The sequence below is a fragment of the Oncorhynchus nerka genome, linkage group LG5 (genome assembly GCF_034236695.1).
Source record: "Oncorhynchus nerka isolate Pitt River linkage group LG5, Oner_Uvic_2.0, whole genome shotgun sequence".
Taxonomy (NCBI): Eukaryota; Metazoa; Chordata; class Actinopteri; order Salmoniformes; family Salmonidae; genus Oncorhynchus; species Oncorhynchus nerka.
This window is the reverse complement of record NC_088400.1, coordinates 57,289,181-57,312,968: the sequence shown is the minus strand read 5'-3', so window position 1 is coordinate 57,312,968 and position 23,788 is coordinate 57,289,181. Positions and strand designations below refer to the sequence as shown.

The 23,788-nt window shown below is 42.3% G+C and overlaps 1 protein-coding gene across 8 annotated transcripts; it reads right to left on the bottom strand.

Annotated features, from left to right (window-relative positions):
- Window positions 1-2,636: 2,636 nt before the first annotated feature.
- On the bottom strand, window positions 2,637-22,775 carry LOC115129708 (RNA-binding motif, single-stranded-interacting protein 1-like). Of its 8 annotated transcripts, none has more exons than XM_065018792.1 (13): window positions 22,289-22,775; window positions 14,832-14,983; window positions 13,087-13,145; window positions 12,796-12,887; window positions 10,775-10,935; window positions 10,557-10,636; window positions 10,345-10,457; window positions 9,048-9,188; window positions 8,842-8,892; window positions 6,167-6,268; window positions 5,881-5,949; window positions 5,630-5,720; window positions 2,637-5,512 (listed from the first exon to the last, which is right to left on the bottom strand). In XM_065018792.1, exons 1-12 carry the CDS (start codon window positions 22,337-22,339, stop codon window positions 5,637-5,639), a joined length of 1,155 nt encoding a protein of 384 aa, XP_064874864.1. In that variant the 5' UTR covers window positions 22,340-22,775; the 3' UTR covers window positions 2,637-5,512; window positions 5,630-5,636. The 8 variants fall into 8 exon arrangements, with proteins under 8 accessions (XP_064874864.1, XP_064874866.1, XP_029516220.1 ...); XM_065018794.1 differs by having other exon boundaries at window positions 5,881-5,946; XM_029660360.2 differs by having other exon boundaries at window positions 5,630-5,705; window positions 22,289-22,676.
- Between the last annotated feature and the right edge of the window lie 1,013 nt (window positions 22,776-23,788).

Below are 23,788 nucleotides of genomic sequence, written 5' to 3'. Positions count from 1 at the left end.
ATTATAGAAATATATATAGAAATATTAGGACAAGCAATGTTGGAGTGGCATTGACTAGAATACAGTAGAATACAGTATATAAACTCAACTAAAAAATAAACGCCCTCTCACTGTCAACTGCGTTTATTTTCAGCAAACTTAACATGTGTAAATATTTGTATGAACATAACAAGATTCAACAACTGAGACATAAACTGAACAAGTTCCACAGACATGTGACTAACAGAAATGTAATAATGTGTCACTGAACAAAGGGGGGGGGGGTCAAAATAAAAAATAACAGTCAGTATCTGGTGTGGCCACCAGCTGCATTAAGTACTGCAGTGCATCTCTTCCTCATGGACTGCACCAGATCTGCCTATTCTTGCTGTGAGATGTTACCCTTTCAAAGCACCTTGAAATACATTTTTGGGGGAATGGCCCTAGCCCTCACCCTCTGGTCCAACAGGTCCCAGACGTGCTCAATGGGATTGAGATCCGGGCTCTTCGCTGGCCATGGCAGAACACTGACATTCCTGTCTTGCAGGAAATCATGCACGGAACGAGCAGTATGGCTGGTGGCATTGTCTTGCTGGGGGGTCATGTCAGGATGAGCCTGCAGGAAGGGTACCACGAGGGGGGAGGTTTTCCACCCTGTAACGCACAGCGTTGAGATTGCATGCAATGACAACAAGCTCAGTCCGATGATGCTGTGACACACCGCCCCAGAGCATGACGGACCTTCCACCTCCAAATCGATCCCGCGACAGAGTACAGGCCTCGGTGTAACGCTCATTACTTCGACGATAAACGTGAATCTGACCATCACCCCTGGTGAGACAAAACCGCGACTCGTCAGTGAAGAGCACTTTTTTCCAGTCCTGTCTGGTCCAGCGGCGGTGGGTTTGTGCCCATAGGCGACGATGTTGCCGGTGATGTCTGGTGAGGACCTGCCTTACAACAGGCCTACAAGCCCTCAGTCCAGCCTCTCTCAGACTATTGCGGACAATCTGAGCACTGATGGAGTGATTGTGCATTCCTGGTGTAACACTGCAGTTTTGTTGCCATCCTGTACCTGTCCCGCAGCTGTGATGTTAGAACTTACCGATCCTGTGCAGGTGTTGTTACACGTGGTCTGCCACTGCGAGGACAGTCAGCTGTCCGTCCTGTCTCCCTGTAGCGCTGTCTTAGGCTTCTCACAGTACGGACATTGCAATTTATTGCCCTGGCCACATCTGCAGTCCTCATGCCTCCTTGCAGCATGCCTAAGGCACATTCACGCAGATGAGCAGGGACCATGGGCATCTTTCTTTTGGTGTTTTTCAGAGTCAGTAGAAAGGCCTCTTTAGTGTCCTAAGTTTTCATAATTGTGACCTTAATTGCCTACCGTCTGTAAGCTGTTAGTGTCTTAACGACTGCCCCACAGGTGCATGTTCATTAATTGGGACGTTTCTTTTTTTGCTGAGTTTACATATTAAATTAGTAAAACATTATGTAAACATTATTAAAGTGGCCAGTGATTCCATGTCTATGTATATAGGGCAGCAGCCTCTAAGCTGCAGGGTTGAGTAACCGGTTGGTAGCCGGCTGGTGACAGTGACTAAGTTCAGGGCAGGGTACTGGGCGGAGGCCGGCGAGTGATGAATATTTAACAGTCTGATGGCCTTGAGATATAACCTGTTTTTCAGTCTCTCGGTCCAAGCTTTAATGCACCTGTACTGACCTCGCCTTCTGGATGATAGCGGGGTCAGCAGGCCGTGGCTCAGGTGATTGATGTCCTTGATGATTTTTTTTGACTTTCTGTGACATTGGGTGCTGTATACGTCCTGCAGGGCAGGCAGTGTGCCCCCGGTGATGTGTTGGGCAGAACGGCACCTTCCTCTGGATAGCCACGAGGTTGCGGGCGGTGCAGTTGCCACACCAGACGGCGATAAAGCCCGACAGGATGCTCTCTATAGTGCATCTGTAGAAATTTCTTCAGTCTCCTGAGGTTGAAGAAGTGCTGTTGCACCTTCTCCCCCACACTGTCTGTGTGGGTGGACCATTTCAGATTGTCAGTGATGTGTACGCCGAGGAATTTGAAGCTTTTCCCCTTCTCCACTGCGGTCCCGTCGATGTAGATAGGGGCGTGCTCCCTCTGCTGCCTCCTGAAGTCCACAATCAGCTCCTTCATTTTGTTGACGTTGAGGGAGAGGTTATTTTCCTGGTACCACTCCGCCAGGGCCGTCGCCTCCCCCCTGTAGGCTGTCTTGTCGTTGTTGGTAATCAGGAGTGTTGTGTCGTCTGCAAACTCGATAATTGACGCAGTCATGGGTGAACAAGGAGTGTGCGGGAGGGGGCTGAGCATGCACCCTTGTGGGGCACCTGTGTTGAGGATCTGCGTAGTGGAGGTGTTGTTTCCTACCTTTTCCACCTGGGGACGGCCCATCAGGAAGTCCAGGACCCAGTTGCACGGGGCGGGCTTCAGACCCAGGGCCCTGAACTAAATGATGAGCTTGGAGGGTACTATGTAAAATTACATGCTTCTTGTCATATCCCGTTCTAACCAAAACAATAGCCACAATAGCTGTAACTGAAGGGGTTCAAGTTAAGATTTAGTAAGCAACTACATCGAAAAATGAAATGTGAGACATAAATGACTAAACAAACTCACCTCATAGGGCTGATTCATGGTGGGTTTTTATTCAAATGTTTTTATAAAGGAAAGCACAAGGATAAGATTGGTAGAACAATCTGGTGAAACAATGGCTGTAACATACACAAAGAAACAAAAATACAAAATGAGCGTATTTTTCTTTTTCTAACTGATGATACACAGCAGCATCATCACCCGGACATGTAAAACAAACAAATCTATCTTTCTGCATAAATTACTACTATTTCATTTTATTTATCGTCATCAGCCAGTCTATATCACACAAGTGTTGGTGGAATTTGCTGTACAACTAGCCTATTGATCCAGACACAGAATTGCACTTGGTTCAGACATCGCTAGCTATGCAAGACTACAAATAGTATGGTTGCAATTTAAACTTCCATCTTTCAGACTTCTGCAACTCCCCCTCACCACATTAACTGCCAACACAAAGTCCCATACAGCGAAGGTGTGTGTGTGTGTTTCAAGGGAAGAATAGATCAAGTCTAGCCGCCTACACTACCACGTGGTGGGTTTGCATTCCTCTAATATAAAAAAATAAAAAAATCGCCTCATTCCCCAGCCTATTGGAACATCTGTTCGACAAGCAGCACTTGGTTTTTCTTTTAAGAGACTCCAAAACTAAGGCGGAGCTAAAACCATATTCTACCTGTAATAATGTTCATATCGGAAAAACACAACAAAAACAAGATTCAGCATGATACTATACTAAACAAAACAGAATGTTTTTTTATTTGAGGACAGAGTAGTAGGAGGAAGAATTGTAAAAATTGCTATTGGCCAGCTCCTGAGCTTGGCTTTGGGTGCATTCCAAATCGCATCCTATTTCCTTTAGAGTGCAACACTTTTGACCCATAGAGATACATAGAGGACTCTAGTGCCCAGAAGCCTATTGGCTTGGCAGCGCCATCGAGGACTTTCCCCATTTTGAAGTAGTCAACTGGGTGGGACTTCCAATGGGTTAAAGGGATACTTCAGGATTTTTGCAATGAGGCCCTTTATCTACTTCTCCAGAGTCAAATGAATTTGTGGATACCATTTTTATGTCTCTGTGTCCAGTATCATTGAAGTTAGAGGTAGTTTCGCGAGCCAATGCTAACTAGTGTTAGCGCAATGACTGGAAGTATATCGGTATCTGCTAGCATGCTAGTAGATAAAGGGCATCACTGCCAAAATCCCGAAGTATCCCTTTAAGGAAGGATCACATAATTCCATCCAGGTCACCACGAGGTATCAGCCAATGAATTATAATTGTGAGTAAATATTCCATAACTACAGGTGGCAGTATATCACCAACCTTATCTTTATACCTGTTCAAACAACACAGATGGCAGTGGGGCACCCTTTCAGTTTGTTTAACCAACTCAGAAGTAGTAGAAGAAATGCACTTCAAAATGGAGATGGCTTCAATGGAGCTGCCCGTGCTCTCACAGACGCCATAATGGGATAAATACAATGATGTGATGTCTATCTAAGTCTATGTTTTGAACATAGCCCTATGTGAAAAGCCTATGGGTCAAAAGTAATGCACTACATAAGGAAGATGGTGCAATTTGGTCCGTCGCTTTTGTGTTCTTCTCTGGTGAGGCGGGCTGGACCTGCAAACCCAGCCATACCAGCCCAGACAGAACTCTGAGGTAGATAAAAACCAGTCACACATGGCCACGCATGGTCAAGATAACCATTAGAGCAAAAAATGTCATTTTCTTTAAAGACAACCACGTCAATTTAGCGTAAAGTAAAAACAGATTGTAATTTCATCATTAAAGTTAGACATTTTCTATTAATGTTACTGTGTCTGTTGAAGTAAAAAATAGCACAGAAAAAAATCCAGCCGCCTTGACGTTACCTCACAATTTCAAGCTTGCATTTCTTTTAAATCTATTTGTGTTTTTTATTTCAATTGTAGGCTATATTGTCTTAATTAGGGAGATGAGATCAGTAGGTGTAGCATTTGATGGAGGTCAACATCCTTGGCTGTGTGTGAAATATGACATAACAAGACACCTACGCTGTCAAAGTCTAAAAAGACCTTACTATGGACTGACAGGAGTTATAATTAAGAGTGGCTGTTCTTTTTAATGTAGCCTGGTTAGACCAGACTGAATACTGTGATCACCATGAAGTGAAACAGTGAAACGTTAGGGAATCAGTTCGGATTCTGCCAGGCTATGAAAAATGACTGTTATGATGTTAGCGGAAGGCACATTATCCAACCCATCATCTATTTGGCAAAACATTTGCTTCTTTAGCTTCTCTATCAGTTCTCTATTCATAGATTGATTGACAGCTGCCAAACGGCCAATTCTACATATTTAATCTGATACAGAAAATCATGTCAGACATTAACCCTAGAAGCCTAATTGAATGATAATATCTTATAAAGACCAAAAATAAAAACCAGTAACACCTCACCAAATGAACACTTTTTGCAAGCAACATTTTTTTCATCATATATATTGGCTCATAAACTACCTATAAAACCCATTGGAAATCTCTTTTTCCTTAAGTCAACAGATTCCACAAAAAAAAAAGAATCAATCTCATGCATCTTTTAACATCACGCTGTAGGCTACTTGTCCCATTGCATCCACTTGGAGAATCCGTGGTAAAAAATACACGTCTTTTCGTTTATCAAAATAAAACATTTCTTCCTGTTTTGAAGGGGGTAATTGTTGGTTTTGTCCATTTTTACAGCTCTGTCTTCGTTTTACACACCATAGTATCATTGCTGTTGGTTCCATCATACACAGTTGTTTGGTTGAAGCTGTGCAAAAGAGTTCTTACTGAAGTCTGGTCTGGTCCAATCAGGAGAGGCTGTGACTGTGACATCATGAGTCAGCGCCCACAGCATCCATTACTGCTCACAGAAGTCACCTGATAATACACAACACAATCAGGATCGGGATCACTACTCCTACTATGAGCAGTGCTACAGTACAATTAAAACTATCACTTCCATCTCATATAGGGACTCATAAAGGAAGCACATACCTTATCGTTACTTGCTCTGTTGACTGTAGGGAGACGAATTATTGGACGAATCCACTTGTTGCTGTGAACCATTTTCCTGAAGAGGGAAAAACTGTGTAACTTCACATCTTAATATCTGGTATTAGCACCATCAAGTAAGTAATGGTATGGGATGTCAAAATTGATGTAAAATGGCTGTACTCATGATGAGACATGGATGAATGAGAGGAGATCAACACAATGAAATGGCAAGGATGAACCTCGGAACTTACTGTCTGCTGCATGTGGGCGTACTGAGGCATATAGGCTGCCTGGACTGCAGCGTTGGCTGAAATATACTGCTGTCACAAGAAAAACAACAATATATTAGATTAGCTCAAATCGGGATTTAAGGGATACTGTACCCCTCGGAAGGTAGCCAACTCATTTTCACCCAATCTCAAATCACCCAATCTCAAATCAATATTCCTTAGCCTCTGTGCACTTTAGATCTGAGTTTGCATCAGGTAAAATGAGACTAACTAAATTGCACCTCCCACTTCCCAGAATCCCCCTCACCGCTCCACTGCTGCCCAATGAGAGATGGCCCATCTGCTGTGTCATGACGGCGGTGGGCTGCATTGTCATGGTGTGGTCCACAGAGGGCGACATTACAGCCTGCTGTAGCAGAGAGAGAGAAAGAGAATGAGAGAGAGAGAGAGAGAGAGAGAGAGAGAGAATGAGAGAGAGAGAGAGAGAGAAATATTATAATTCTAGAATCAGTACAAGGTCATCCTCATACTCAAATCCATTGAGGATCAATGGAAGGTCTGCAGGCAAAAATATCTGTCTTTAAAATTATTGGAATTTGTGGTTAGGTTTAACTGTAATAACTAATTCATAACACTGCTTCGGTACAGAGCTGAACAGGGACTGGTTACACTTAATTACATTAACAAGTCAATTACAAACAACAATTACAAACAAACGTTGGTTATTTAAAAAATATATATTTAAACAACTAATTGACCGACATCGGTTAAATTATTTTAATTCCATTTTGTTCATTTATTTTTGGTGACTTTGATGTGCAGATTTTCTGTAGAGATAAATCAGATCAAGCCTGAATTGTGCGATATAGTAGGGAGTTGTAGTTTCAAACAGGCCAATATTCTACATAGTTTAGCGAGGGAAACATGGTAATTAACTACAATGACCATAATCCATTGTGTGCCCGGTTTAAACTTGTCCGATCTGTGCGGGGCAGACATGGAGACAGAGAACAGAGAACGAGAGGGATAGAACGGAGTTGCTTCGTGAGCTTGAAAATGCAGGATCTAAGTGTTTGATAGTTGGTTTTCAGCAGTCATAAAAGTATGCCTTATTTAATTTGAAGAACTACTAAAATAGTGATTTTGTCAGACAGCAGTGGCAGCAGCTTTATAGAGATGGGATAATGACTTGAAATAAAATAATAAAGTCATCAAATAAAATATTTGATGAAACTATATTAATGTGAATAAATGATGGTTAATAGCAGTAATGGTCAGTCACTACCATCAATAATAGTTTTATTCTGTGTTGTTACAGCATTCAACCCACATACTGCATAGTGCATTTAATGTAAAAATAAATAAAAAATAAATAAAAATAAAACCGTGATTATTTTGTAACAATCTAACAGAAACTGAAACAATCTCACAAAGCACTAACAGCTCAGCACTAACCAAGTGTAACTTGTGATTTCAAGTTAGTTAGATTAATCTGACAAGCTCAGCACCCCCCAAAAATACATATTTTTTAGGCCCCAAGGCCATCCGTATAAGTCAAAAGGCCTTGAGGGAATGTACCATTTCCTTGTCAAAATGGGGGGAAACAGACACAGACACTTGTTCTACTTGAAACCATCTGCTGAGAGGATGAAAATCGTTCAGTCATAAGACCGTATCTGCTGCAGGCATTTCCTGTTGGCTCCATACAGCAGTGGGAGCAGAGAACTAGAGGCCAGAGAGGCACAGATGTATCTCGGTCCCAAATTACACCCTTTTCCCTCAAACTCAACTCTGGACCATTTTTCATTGTTCAACCTCTAATCAGGGACTGATCTAGACCTGGGAGACCAGGTGGGTACAATTCATTATTAGGCAGAACATAAAACCAGCAGGCTCTGGACCTAGTAGGGTAAGAGTTGAGTACCCCTGCCCTGTTCCCTACATAGTGCACAACTTTTGACCAGAGCCCCAGAGTCAGTTAGCTACAGGAAAAGAGAGCTCTCTGCTTTTGTCTCAGGCTCTGGTCAAAAATAGTGCACTATATAGGGAATAGGGTGCAAATTCAGACGCAACCTTAATCTACCGTGTCACATCCAGATGATAAAAGGAAAAGAGCTCAAGAGCTTAAACTCACCAGGGGAGGTTCCCCTTTAAATCATAATCAAAACAATTGATTTGTTCCGCACTCACTGAAATATGAGGGAATGTTCCGGTTCCCAGAACTGGGCTCGGCTCTGTTTTGTTCTGTTCTGTTCTCTTCCCACACAGATTTTGGGGGTGTTTATTCTGCAGCATCAGCAGAACTCGCTGATTAAAGTAACACATTCTGTTTTTGAATCAGGGTATTTTTAACTGAGGTAACATGTCATGTCAGCCTCTCAACATATACTATCAAGATATATACAGGGGCGAAACTGACTTTTAACAAGGCACACCTGTTAATTGAAATGCATTCCAGGTGACTACCTCATGAAGCTGGTTAAGAGAATGCCAAGAGTGTGCAAAGCTGTCATCAAGGCAAATGGTGGCTATTTGAAGAATCTCAAATATAAAATATATTTAGATTTGTTTAACACTTTTTTGGTTACTACATGATTCCATATGTGTTACTTCATAGTTTTGATGTCTTCACTATTATTCTAGAATGTAGAAAAAAGTAAACATAAAGAAAAACCCTTGAATGAGCCCTTGAATGAGTAGGTGTTCTTTTGACCGGTAGTGTATATGTCCCTTCCCCCCACTTCTAAAACCAAAGTTGCGCCCCTGGATATTTATTTAACCATTTTCTTCACTATGTTTTTGTATATGGGAAGTAGCCGACTAACTGTATTATTAGTCGTATGTATGAGACACGCATGGTATACATCGTCCAATCAAATATTTACTTGCAGTATGTACCAGGGTACAAAATAATGAAGTCTGACACATATTTTCTAGCTCTGTGTGTGTGGAGTAAGAAAGACATCATTTCATTTCTCTTACTGGGTGTTGCATGATGTAAGGCTGGTGGGCCATCCAGGAAGGATTCTGTACCTGCCACATGAAAGGGTAGGGTTAACCTCATGCCACATTCTTCATATTTACATAACATTTACATTTGAGTCATTCAGCAGGCGCTCTCATCCAAACGCGACTGTCATCTTTTGATCATTTATATTGAATGAACTCCAGGATAATGATGTGCCTACCTGGTAGGAGGTGACAGGAGACATGTAGGGAGACATGGCTTGCTGAGCCATCATTCTATTGGCCGTTAGGGTGTAGGGAGAGGCATAATAGCCGTTCTGCATAGCAGCTGAGGTGGGGTCGTAGGTGAGAGTCATCCCGCCCTGGTTAGGACAAAACAGAACCGTCACACAAAGCCAGATCCTTATCATCTAACCGTCACATTAGCATCCCAATACCAACCATTAAATCAGTACCATGATCTGTAATGGCTATGCACTAATAAAGTGTTTCCTAAACTGTGGGGCGTGCCCCCCCCCCCCCTGGTGTCGGCAGGGGGGGCACCGGTAGAATTGTGTAGAACTGCAGGACATAAGCTGCAAAATTCCGTCCGCCAACAAGAGGTGGAAAAAAATGCCCAATAGTCATATTTGAGTAAAAGTAAAGATTCCTTCATAGAACATGACTCAAGTAAAAGTAAAAGTCACCCAGTAAAATACTACTTGAGTAAAAGTCCAAAAGTATTTGGTTTTAAATATACTAGTATCAATAGTAAATGTAACTGCTCAAATATACTTAAGTACAAAAGTAAAAGTAAAAGTATAAATCATTTCAAATTCCTTATATAAGCAAACCGGACAGCACCCTTTCATAGTTTTTGGATAGCAAGGGGCACACTCCAACACTCCAGCTAGGGGCACACTCCAACACTCAAACGAAGCATGTGTGTTTATTGAGTCTGCCAGATCAGAGGCAGTAGGGATGACCAGGGATGTTCTCTTGATCTGTGCGCAAATTTGACCATTTTACTGTCATGCTAAGCATTCAAAATGTAACGAGGACTTTTGGGTGTCAGGGAAAATGTATGGAGAAATAAGTACATTATTTTCTTTAGGAATGTAGTGAAGTAAAGGTAAAAGTAGTCAAAAATAATAATAGTAAACTACAGATACCCCAAAAAACTACTTAAGTAGTACTTTAAAGTATTTTACTTAAGTACATTCCACCCCTAGTCATGAACAGTTCTTGTGCCCATAGAAATAGACAAGGTGCGTGTACTCAACTGCCGAGGGGGTGGGGGGGCCCGAATGTTGGAAGGGGGACCCGAGTGAAAAAGTTAATAAACCCCTGCTATAATGAACTGGTCTCTCAGGATAGGATTAACACTGGGCCCTGGGCAAGTTAGTCAACACTAGAAATGAGGTCATTGCATTTATTCTTAAAATGGCCTTTATTAGTCTGGCAGGGAGAGAAAACTTGCAGTTGTGGGTCCACCCACAGAGACATCCAGACAGACGAGACGGACAGAGAGGCACTTACAAGTCTGAGCTCTCCCTCTCGGGGCCAAGTGCGACCGCTGGGGATGTATGGACTGTGGCTGTGCCTCTTCCTCTGACCATCGGCAAACTTACACAGCAGGGGCTCAGAGGGAGCTGGAGAGAAAAAAACACATCATCCTCACCATTAGCGAAACCAAAAAGTGAGCATCGCAGCCCAAAGCATGAGAGAGAATAAGAGAAAATAGACCTTACCCATAGTTCCAGGCGCCGTCTTGATAAACTTCCCATTGAAGTGGGCTATGGCTGAGTTACACATCTCCTTGGACTCCATCCTGAGAATAGTAGACATAACTCACACATGAATCAATGGGACCTAAATTAGAAAAAGTAGCAGGATTTGAACCCACAACCCTTCGAGTTACCAACATGGCCCTGCGTCAAACTGTTACGGAGCATTGAGATGTTCTCACCTGGCGAAGCCGACCCCTCTGCTGGCCCCGTTGTAGTCTCTGAGGACGCGGGTGGAGATGACCTGTCCAAAAGGCCTCAGCAGCCCCTCCAGCTCCTGCTCGTCTACAGACACAGGCAGGTTGGAGATGTACAGGTTGGTGGGGTCCTGCTCCTGTTGCTGCTTAGAGAGAGGGACAGAGAAATGAATAGAGGGGTATCAGGATCATTTTCCTCCAAAGAATCTATGGTCATTTGGACGGCAACACCAACTTAAACCACAATAGCACTCGAAGGACAATTACATGAATATTTCACTCGGATTGAAATTATGCGTTGACACGATTTGAGTCTGTGATGATATCCAAGCCAGGATATCCAAGCCATAACAACAACAAAAAACACAACTGAACATGAGTTAGCTAGGGTTGTGTGTTGCCTTAGTGACGGTCACGTCCAGGTCATGTGGGGCCTTCAGTCAACAACTCTGTAAATGCGTTATCAACTTGAGTTTCTATGGCCCTTGATTTGCTCATAATGGCGACTGGTCTCTTTTTCTATTTTCTCTGCATCTCTCTCTCCTTTTTAGATTTAACACCTGGTTCAGTTCTCCCATCTTTACCATTACGAACTCAACAGCTAAGCAGTTCTCCCATCTTTACCATTACGAACTCAACAGCTAAGCAGTACAGTTATGCAGCTACCATACATACAGGCACACTGTGTTCTGCTGGCCTCGGCAGAAATACAGGAGCTAGCTAGACACAGGTCCCTGAGAGAGAGAGAGAGCGAGAGAGAGATAGCAGAAATGTGCTGACAGAGAGAAATGTATTTGGAAAAGTGAAACCGGTGAAACTGGGAGAGGGAGGAGAGCAGTGGCGTTAAAGTACTTATAGAAAAAATACATTCCTTAAGAAAATATTTTACTTTTTACTCCATACATTTTCCTTGACACCCAAAAGTACATTTTGAATGCTTAGCAGGAAATGGTCAAATTCACGCACTTATCAACAAAACATCCCTGGTCATCCTTTCTGCCTCTGAACCTGGTGGACAAACTTTGTTTGTAAATGATGTCTGAATGTTGGAGTGTGCCCCTGACTATCCGTAAATTAAAAAAAACAAGAAAATGGTGCTGTCAGGTATGCTTAATATAAGGAATTTGAAATGACTTAAATTTGCGCTTTTACTTTTGATACTTAAGTATATTTTAGCAATTGCATTTATTTTTGACACTTACGTATATTTTAAACCAAATACGTTTATACTTTTACTCAAGTAGAATTTTACCGGGCGACATTCACTTTTACTTCAGTCATTTTCTATTAAGGTATCTTTATTCTTTACTCAAGTATGACAATTGGGCACTTTTTCCACCACTGGAAAAGTGGAGTTGTTCAAATCATAGGTTGAGGCTGAAAAAAAGACCACCCTATTTCACCAAAGAAGTATTCAAACTAATAAGCATAACATCAGTAACTGGACATGGAACGTTAGCATAACATGCTAACTCATAATACAGCATAAAATGCTACCTGGGAGTATCCTAACCAGAGCACATTAATTAGTGGTTGCTGTGCTACGAGACAGTCATAATATTTGCATAGCAGCAGAAAGCTGTCCGTCCTGTTCTGTGCGTGCGGACCGACTGTTTTTTGGCAGCGAGCGGGAGAGGGAAGGGAGGACATCTGGCTTCATTTGAGAACGTGAATGGGGTCACCGCCTGAACAGCCAGCCGGGGTCATGTGACTAACTCTGCTGCTCTGCTTTACACACACACACACAAACATATGCACGCACACACACACACACACACACACACACACACACACACACACACACAGTTAAATGCACACACACACAGTCTACTGCTGCAAATAAGCAGAGACGTGGAATGGAACATTAGCATAACATGCTAACTCATAACACAGCACAACATGCTAACCAGGAGTATCCTAACCAGAGTACATGACTTAGTAGTTGCTGTGCTACGAGACAGACAGTCTGTTGTTCTGCTAACAGAAGAACACAGAGTTCCTCTCACCTTAGCCATCTGGGCTTGTATCCCACTGGTCTTTAGGGCATGGACCGTCTTCTGGGCTGCTGCAGGGCTGTCAAAGTCCACAAATCCATACCCTGGAGGAGGAGGAGGAGCACAGAAACAACCGTCATATACAGTAGTACAACTTGACATTAGTTTGCTTTTACATTACATTGCAAAAGCATTTGCTGAGTAGCATACCAATGTGTGATACTATCTGACAACCGTAAAATGTATCAGTTGTTTCGATAAATTGGAGAAAAGGAGATCAATATTAGAATACACGATACTGACCTTTACATTTGTTAGTTGTTTTATCGAGGATGGCCTTTGCCGACACGATCTTGCCGTATCTATGAACACAAGAAGAATCAAATGTTAAGAACAGGATGTTGCTCCCTTATCCTTAAACCGTATTGATTATCACCACAATATGCATACATTATTGTTTTAAAGGTCAAACTATATTTCAATCTACCCGATCCTCTTTATTTGGTACAGTATGTGTTATGAAGGCTCAGTGGTTAAAGCTGGTTGAAATGATGTCAATTACAATCAGTTAACAAACCAGATATGGTTGTAGTTACGTCATTTCAACCACTTGCTGGGGGGGGGGGGGGGGTTCCATTTTTAGCTTCAAATATATGAATTTGTTTAAAAAAATACTGTATGCCCCATATCACAGACAGAGTGTCGCTCTACTGCTAAACTTCTACAACAAGGGCCGGGAGTCAGAACGCTCGGCTTGCACAAGAATGCATGACATCATCGCTGAGAAAAAAAAGGCAGCCATGTAAGCCGGTTGAGGCAACCGGGTTGTGAGGCTTGGAGGGAACATATTGAGCCTTAATGACCACACAGCACACCATGTTATTTCAGTGGACTCATTTAAGAGGATCAATTCATTGATGTATCTTTAACCACATTGTGTCTTTAACCCGAATGAAACCCTCGTACTAACGGGCATACTAAAAGGCACTTCTGCCGAGTCACTGAATGACGTCAATACTTACAACAGGCTAAAGACAAGAGGTTAATGCAATCCGTGCGAACACACACTGCAGTATTTACACAGTGGCATACAAATGTATGTATGAAACTCTGAAAGCTTTGGGCACTGTAAAAATAACAAATTGACTCCCCACACAGGGACTTAGCTACAAACATCCATTATATGTCAAATATGTGTGGTGGGATGCAGATATATAAAGAGATAACAAACATTGCTACAACAGCCGACATTATGTCAAAGAGCAGCCTAACGCTAGACCAAAGAGAAAACGATAAGATGCCTAGCAATAGCCTAACTATTTGTTCATGTCGACGCGCCCGTGTTACCGTACTTGAAAAACAGCCTGCGTCAATAAACTGCGCTCATACTCAGATAGAAATACCCGAGTTGAAATGATGCCAAGCCGTTTTGCGGAACTGGTATTTTAAGGACGTGCATCATGCTTTGGTTGAACTAAACGCTCGGCTAACATTAGGCCTGGTTGCAATGAAAGGCTCTTTCATTTCTGCTTGGTGCCCGGCAAGCAGGCTACCACCGTTGGGAGCAAAACACAAGCAAACAACACAGCAACAGCGGCTGTTGCCCCTGGTAACATGGTTGAATGCTTCGCTCCATATGCTTGTGGTCCAGAGGCCAGAGGCGCACAGAGACAAAACCAACAAAACATGACAATTGCTGCATTCACCAATCCCAATACTGTAGAAAACAGTCACGTTCCCTAATCTCTCGTCTCTACAGATACAGTATCATGTATCTGTATCATGTATCATGTATCACAGTTCCCATGGTTTAGTTGGTTGGAGGGATGCTAGCTAGTGGCCTCTATGCTTGGTTCACGCATGGGCCACATGAATATGCTATTGGCATATATAGTTGGAACAAGCTGTTCTAATTCATCATAATAATGTGTGTAAGTCAGTCAGTGCTTGTGTGTGGTGTGTGTGTGTGTGTGTGTGTGTGTGTGTGTGTGTGTGTGTGTGTGTGTGTGTGTGTGTGTGTGTGTGTGTGTGTGCTGAGCAGTACTCACGGCTGGCAGAGCTTGACCAGGTCCAGGTCAGTGGTTGCTGGAGGCAGGCCGCGGATGTACAGGTTCGTTTTGCTGAGCTGGTCCCATCCTGTGGTGCTGCTGTTGCTGCTGGTGCTCACCGTGCTGGGGCTGGCTGGAGCCATGGGGTACGACTGCAAGGAAGAAACACGGTCAGGTACACAGTAAACACACGGTCACTCTGTTGCCCTCCGTTAACGTGGGTGTTTGTGTCTCAACCAGGAAAGAAATGGAAATTCCTGGAAAGACTAGAGACGAGTTTAAACTCAGACAGATTTGTAGTTACATGGTATTTACACAGGAGAGAAACAAGAGAGGACATCAGGTACACACAATGCCACTGACTTAACACACACACCGGTAAGCAGGCAAATACACACACATATATGCACACAGACAAAGACACACCCACACACAGACACACACACATACCCTCACGTGTACAGACACACAAACACACACACAGACAAACTGGTGTCCCTTGCCTACGGAAATATGAAACATGGCCTCCTGTGGCCTTTGTGCCACACCCAGAAAATACATCAACAGCACACAACAGCCTCAGCAGATTCCTGAACACACAACAGTCTACAGTCAAGTCAATTCCTGGAAGGAAACGTACACAGTATCATGATGTTTTTCATGCTTTTACTCAAGGTGAGACGCAGGTAGCTGATAAGACCCACGGCACTGAGCACACTGTCAACAAGGCTCAGCTATATACCTAGCTTCCGCTTCCTGACACGCAAGGCAAAACAGTGCCCCCCACCCCCAAGCTAGTCTATAGCTAAACTGAATCAACCGAAGCTTGTGACATGACAGGCTCACGTGCCATTCTTAGCTGGTGACGTGAGACCGAGAATCTATTTCACATAGACCACAAACACATCATGATGTAGATGCACTATAGATGCACTATCGTAAAGTGGCAGTTCCACTGGATGTCATAAGGTGAACGCACCAATTTGTAAGTCGCTCTGGATAAGAGCGTCTGCTAAATGACTTAAATGTAAATGTAATGATGTGTTTTTATCCAGTACAGTCTATGCCATCTTATCGGGTCATTTCCCATCTGGTTTTGGACATCCAAACCATGATGACATTCTAATGTGTATCGTGATATAATGTGCGAGTGCAGCAGGGAGATAACAAGGTTGTATGTGTGTGCATTATTTGACTCGTGGCCCTAATCAACTGACTTACCACTGTGAGTTACACACAGTCACATACTAGGTCAATGCATATCATTGTCGCTATAAAACTAACTCCAGGGCATCAGTGGTGGAAGAAAGTACCCAATAGTCATACCTGAGTAAAAGTAAAGATACCTTCATAGAAAATGACTCAAGGAAAAGTGAAAGTCACCCAGTAAAATACTACTTGGGTATTTGGTTTTAAATATACTTGTGTATCAAAAAGTAAATGTAATTGCGAAAGTACACTTAAGTGTCAAAAGTAAATCATTTCAAATTCCTTATATTAAGCAAACCAGACAGGCCAATTTTCTTGTTTTAAAAATGTACAGATAGATACAAATGAAGCATGTGTGTTTAGTGAGTCCGCCAGATCAGAGGCAGTAGGGATGACCAGGGATGTTCTCTGTTTAGTGAGTCTGCCAGATCAGAGGCAGTAGGGATGACCAGGGATGTTCTCTGTTTAGTGAGTCCGCCAGATCAGAGGCAGTAGGGATGACCAGGGATGTTCTCTGTTTAGTGAGTCCGCCAGATCAGAGGCAGTGAGGGATGTTCTCTGTTTAGTGAGTCTGCCAGGAGGCATGTTCTCTGTTTAGTGAGTCCACCAGATCAGAGGCAGTAGGGATGACCAGGGATGTTCTCTGTTTAGTGAGTCCACCAGATCAGAGGCAGTAGGGATGACCAGGGATGTTCTCTGTTTAGTGAGTCCACCAGATCAGAGGCAGTAGGGAGGACCAGGGATGTTCTCTTGATAAGTGTGCGAATGGACCATTTTCCTGTCCTGCTAAGCATTCGAAATGTAATGACTACTTTTGGGTGTCAGGGAAAATGTATGGAGTAATAAGTACATTATTTTCTTTAGGAATGTAGTGAAGTAAAAGTAGTCAAAAAATATGACTAGTAAAGTACAGATATAGCAAAAAACTACTTAAGTAGTGCTTGAACGTATTTCTACTTAAGTACTTTACACCACTGGAGAGCATATAGTAGTTGACAGCACCCTGCTACAACTGACCGTAGTGGTGAGATTGTGTAATCTGTTGAGCTAGTGCATCAGCTATTCATCTGTGAAGAGCACACTTCTCCAGCGTGCCCGTGGCCATCGGTTACGACGCTAAACTGCATTTAGGTCAAGACCCTGGTGAGGACGATGAGCATGCAGATGAGCTTCCCTGAAACGGTTTCTGACAGTTTGTGCAGAAATTCTTCAATTGTGAAAACAAACCGTTTCATCAGCTGCCTGGGTGGCTGGTCTCAGTCGATCCCGTAGGTGAAGAAGTTGGATATGGAGGCCCTGGGCTGGCGTGGTTACACGTGGTCTGCGGTTATGAGGCCGGTTGGACGTACTGCCAAATTCTCGAAAACGACGTTGGAGGCGGCATATAGTAGAGAAATGAACATTCAATTCTCTGGCAACAGCTCTGGTGGACATTCTTACAGTCAGCATGACAACTGCACACTCCCTCAGAACTTGAGCCATTTTTAACATGTTGTTGTGTGACGAAATTGCACATTTTAGAGTGGCCTTTTATTGTCCCCAGCACAAGGTGCACAAGGTCTAATGATCATGCTGTTTAATTAGCTTATTGATATGCCACACCTGTCAGATCGGTGGATTATCTTTGCAAAGGAGAAATGCTCACTAGTGGTGATGTAAACACATTTGTGCACAACATTTTCGAGAAATTATATTTTTGTGCGTATGGAAAATTTCTGGGATCATTTATTTCAGCTCATGATATATGGGACCAAAACTTTACATGTTGCATTTATATTTTTCGTTCCATGTTATATATACACAGTGCTGTGAAAAAGTATGTGCCCCCTTTCTGATTTTCTCTATTTTTGTATGTTTTATATTAAATGTTATCAGATCTTCATATTAGATAAAGAGAACCTGATTTTACAAATAATGAAATATATATATTTATTTTATTTATTTAATTAACAAAGTTGCAATATGCAACACCCAATAATTACCCTGTGTGAAAAAGTAATTGCCCCTTACACTCAATAACTGGTTGTGCCACCTTTTGATGCAATGACTGCAACCAAATACTTCCTATAGTTGTTGATCTGTCTCTCACATCGTTGTGGAGGAATTTAGGCCCACTCTTGCATGCGGAACTGCTTTAACTCAAGGATATGTGGGTTTTCAAGCATGAACTTGCTCGTTTCAAGTCCTGCTAGAACATCTCAATTGGGATAAGGTCTGGACTTTGACTAGGCCGTTCCAAAACTTCAAATGTGTTGCTTTTTAACCATTTTCATGTAGACTTGATTGTGTGTTTTGGATCATTGTCTTGCTGCATGACCCAGCTGCACTTCAGCTTCAGCTCACAGACCGATGGCCTGACATTCTCCTGTAGAATTCTCTGATACAGAGCAGAATTCATGGTTCCTTCTATTAAGGCAAGTTGTCCAGGTCCTGAGGCAGCAAAGCATCCCCAAACCATCACACTACAACCACCATGCTTGACCGTTGGTATAAGGTTCTTACTGTGGAATGCAGTGTTTGGTTTGGACCCATCTCATCCAAAGTTGATTCAAGTTTGCCAAAAAGCACCTGGATGATCATCAAGACTCTCGGAAGAATGTCCTACGGACAGATGATTTAAAAGTCTAACTTTTTTTAGATGACATGGGTCCCATTATGCCTGGTGAAAAGACATTCAGCACTACTGTTCTTTCTAGAATTTTCTAGCATGGAGTTTTTCCATTTCACCAAGCTCCAGAATGTCGACAGTGAAATATAATGAGATGAATAGGGGTAGGAGTTTTTCCTAGTCACATGGTCAGGAACAAATCGTCACCCTGGTTCTACCCTAGGGTTAAGTGCCTTGCTCAAGGGAACAATAACAGACTTGTCACACTTTCAGGTCAGGGATTCAAACTAGCAACCTTTTGGTTACTAGCCCAATGCTCTAACCGCTAGCCTACCTGCCACTAGGCTATTTCCCTGGTGACATTCTTGCGTGGGGTGCTGTCTACACTCCTTCCATCACGGTTCCTTCCTAGTACTACAGTCTGGTGTGTCAGTGGGAACCTACCACACATTCTCTGAGGCAAACCAGAGCCCTCCTCTGCAAGGCATTTCCTTCCTCTTACTCATTAAAATAGCTCCGACCCCGCAGAAGCCACTCCAGGAAAATCTAGAATGGCATGCGGCAGACCAATTCATCTGTGGATTAAGAAAAAACATGTTCTGCCTTCCACCATTGGAAAACATATTTACCAAAACAAAATGGTGAGCTAAATTACATTAAGATGGCCACCACATTGAATTAGGGCTGGGACTACTTATATCGTTTAGGATGGCGATATCCTAAGCCTACCCACAGAATGCACACATAATCACCTCCATCTTGTGGACTAGAATCTTTGACGAAGCAAAGAATGAAGAGCCATTGCATAACTAATTCAGATAAACAACAGATGATTATGCCTATGGATATCTTTATGGGTGGAGATATACTAAGCCTACCGACAGAATCGACACACAATCACCTCCATCTTGTGGACTAGATGGTTGAATCAGCAGCCCGGTCTCATAGACTAGACGTGACATAGTACATCACTGGGGCTAAGCTTCCTGCCATCCAGGACTTATATACTAGACGGTGTCAGAGGAAGACCCCAAAAATTGTCAAAGACTCCAGTCAACCCATAAGTCATAATGTTCTCTCTGCTACTGCACGGCAAGCAGTACCGAAGTCCAAAGTCTACATCCAAAAGGCTCCTCAAGAGCTTCTACCCCCAAGCCATACTGTAAGACTGCTGAACAATTCATCAAATGGCCACCTGGACTATTTACATTGACCCCCCCCCCCCCACACTACCTACATGTACAAATGACCTCGACTAACCTGCACCCCCGCACATTGACTTGGTACCGGTACCTCCTGTATACAGCCTCATTATTGTTATTTTCTTTTTACTTTAGTTTATTTAGTACATCTTTTCTTAACTCTATTTCTTGAACTGCATTGTTGGTTAAGGGCTTGTAAGTAAGCATTTCACGGTAAAGTCTACACTGTTGGTTAAGGGCTTGTAAGTAAGCATTTCACGGTAAGGTCTACTACACCTGTTGTATTCGGCGCATGTGACAAATAAAATGTGATTTGATTTGGTAAACGTAAACCGGGAGCACTGAAATTAGTATAGGTTAAGTTTGGTATGGTTACACAAGACAGAAGGTTACTTAAAGTGGCAATATGCCACTTTTTGGGCAACGCAACCAAATTCACCTAGAAATGTGAGTTATAGAGCTATCATTCTACTTGAACGCAAGTCTAAGAAGCAGTAGATCTGTTTTCTATGCTTCCCGTTCTTAAGTTTTGTTTTTGCGTCTTTTACTTTCGGTTTTGTACACCAGCTTCAAACAGCTGAAACAACAATATATTTGCTTATGGAAAATACTTCACAGCGGTTTAGATGGTACAATGATTCTCTACACTATACTAGTTTATTTTGTCACAAACTGAAATTAGGCTAACTATTAGATTTTTAGCAATCAGGAAATGGCACAACAATTTCTGCATCGGGCGTATAAAGGTGTACGTCTAGCATCCCAAAGGTTGCGTGTTTGAATTTCATCACGGACAACTTTAGCATTGTAGCTAATTAGAAACTTTGCAACTACTTACAAATGTTTTGCTACTTTGCAACTAGTTAGGGTGTTAGCTAACCATAACTCTTTAACCTAACTCCTAACCTTAATAACCCTAACTCCTAGCCTAGCTAACATTAGCCACCTAGCTAACGATTAGCCACAAGTTGGAATTCATAACATAGCATAAGTTTTGGAAATTCTGAACATATCATACGAAATGGATGACGGACATCCACAAATGAATACATACCATACGAAACGTAACATATCATACTAATTGGGTTGTCCCGGAGTTACATGTTACCTCTTCCCCTGAGTCCAGGTTGGAATCAGTGGTGAACTACAGTGTGGAGTGGTAAAGAAGGACTGAAGTACCAACTCATTTTAGATGACTACCTGATTATTAGGCCTATTGGAAACATTCAGGGCGGATATAGCTACAAATCGCAATCACCTCCATCTTGTGGACTAGATGGCTGAATCAGTGGTGAACTACAGAGTAGTGGTACAGAACCACTGCATAGGTAGCTACACCTGAAAAGGCTCATTATAGATGCATGAACACCCATGTTCACTCCAGCACACTGACCCACATTAGGCAGAAGCTGAGCACGCCGCTCACTAGAAGGCCTACTGGGCCGAACCAAAACACAGGTGAGCAGGGCCTACTGTATCAGTACTCGGTCTATACAAAGCATGTTCTATTCTAACAATACCAACAAGGAATCTAAGCTGTAGTAGGCCTGCAGTGCCTTCTGTAGCTATGCATCATCATAACTATTCTAGTCTATATTACTCTGTTCTATTCTATTGCTATTCTATTCAAACCTACAAGGAATCGAACAAATGGGACATATGAACTACAATTTAAATGCCATACATTTGTGTGTGACCTGCGTGGCCTATTTTCATTAAAAACATGCTGAAGAAATCATGGATTTCTCCTTCAAGACTTGGGGAGGTAGAGATAGATTAACGTAGGCCTACATTTGAATAGCCGGGGGAATAAAACGGTGTATGTTCAGAGTATAGGTGATTCTTCTTGTGAACATTATAGCAATGTTATTATAGCAGTAGGTCTAACAAATGTTCAGCATCTAAACCTGGGTTACCTGGACCATGCGGAGGGTCTCTCTCTCTCTCCCTCGGTCTCCAGTAAGTTAATGCGTGATTATATCATACATCATATAGGCATGTTCCTTCATCAGTTTCCTTTTGAATGAGCAATTCGATGCGTATCTGAATGTTAAAAAATGTTATCCTATTTAGGGAATCAATCTATTTGGATGATAGTTGTTATAAGCCATTAGGGCCTAATACAATAAAAGCTGCTGGATAGGCTATTCTGTAATGCTAATTCAAGGACAAAGCCGATAATATAAAATGGACACTAATGCACAGAACATACTTGACCAAAATGTAATGTAGCTAGCTACGGACAGTCACACTACATCACTTTGCAACCTGACTGTCGGTGAGCGGTGTTATAACACTATAATGACGACTGTCGCTTCTCGTGACCGTGTTAACTGAGGTGATAAGACAGCTGGGCCGTACGCACATTCAAATTGGATGCGTTCAAGGGACTTATGGCACCGTTTTGGACCATCCCAGCCAGGGCTTTTTTGGCCTACCTGCTTCCGATATGTGCTCTTCAACGGGTTGGCAGTGTTTGCAAAGATCATCCTGGATAGCCTATTCCAGTTATTCCGAGATAAAAAGCTTGTTTCCCCACAAAAATGCAGCTACATGCAGACCCGTTTATTAAAAGCCAGTGGGTTTATTTGGAAAAAATCCGCATATCGACCGGGTTTGAAATAAACTCCGTTTTCGATCCTGATTCAAATGTCCTTGTCGCGTTGTCACATCCGTAGGCTACCTAACATAGGCTACACTGCGTAGGTTATATGGTTTTAATCCCACCAAAGTGTCGTCCAACCCAGGCATCAAAACTCAGTTCAGTTCATTGATCTACGACGTCCTGCTGACCACTCCTGAGTCCCACCTACTACAGACCAAACCATTGCGCATACAATAGAGGTGCGTTTAAAGATATAATCAAATAACCTTCTTATTGAGTACGGTTAGTATTAATATTCTGAACACAAAACGCGTTTAAATGTTTGACAATCAACATATAACTAGTCACTACCATGAAAGATACATGTAATACGCAAATTAATACATTGTATCAATTTTTGTCGTTCCCCATACCCCGCGTTTTGTTGACGCCCACACATACCATACATTCTTTACCCCCTCCCCCATTGACTCCCTCCCCCTCCCGGAGTCCAATGGTTAAAGCGAGAGATGAGAATTGACAGGTCAGGATGTAAAGGATAGGCAGTTCTGTTAGATAAGCAAAATACTGTAACATGTCATTGGTTTGTGCCTCACTAACATGAATAGTCAAGACAATGCCGTGTCTAGGGTGTTTTTAAAAAGGGACAGGGATAGAGCTAGGAAGGATATAGGTTAGAAATTGTGACCTATTGTAGGCTATTTCCTCCAGCTCCTGTGATGATGTAGACCTAAGGACGGTGGGAGTAGAAACTAAATATAGACTGTTCTATGATCACTAAAAAGTGCACTCTAAAAGTCCAATCTGTAATGGGAGGGTATATTCACCTCAGATCTCACTGCACTCAGACCACCTTGAATGATTTACTAGGCTAGAGGAAACCATTATGAATGCACCTGATATTTATCAACAATAAGCATCTTTGCAGTGGCGGAAAAAGTACCCAATTATCATACTTGAGTAAAGGTAAAGTTACAGTACCTTAATAGACTCAAGTAAAAGTCACTCAGTAAAATACTACTTGAGTAAATGTATACAAGTATCTGGTTTTAAATATACTTAAGTATCAAATTAAAAGTAAACACTATAAATCAGAAGGCAAGATTGTCTTGTAATTGTTTATTTACAAATAGCCAGGGGAACACTCCAACACACAGACATAATTGACAAAATAATCATTTGTTTAGTGAGTCCACCAGATAAGAGTAGGGATGACCATGTGTTCTCTTGATGAGTGCTTTAAATTGGACAATTTTCCTGTCCTAAGCATCTGAAATATAACGACTCTGGGAAAATGTATGGGAGGAAAAAAATACATATTGTCTATAGGAAT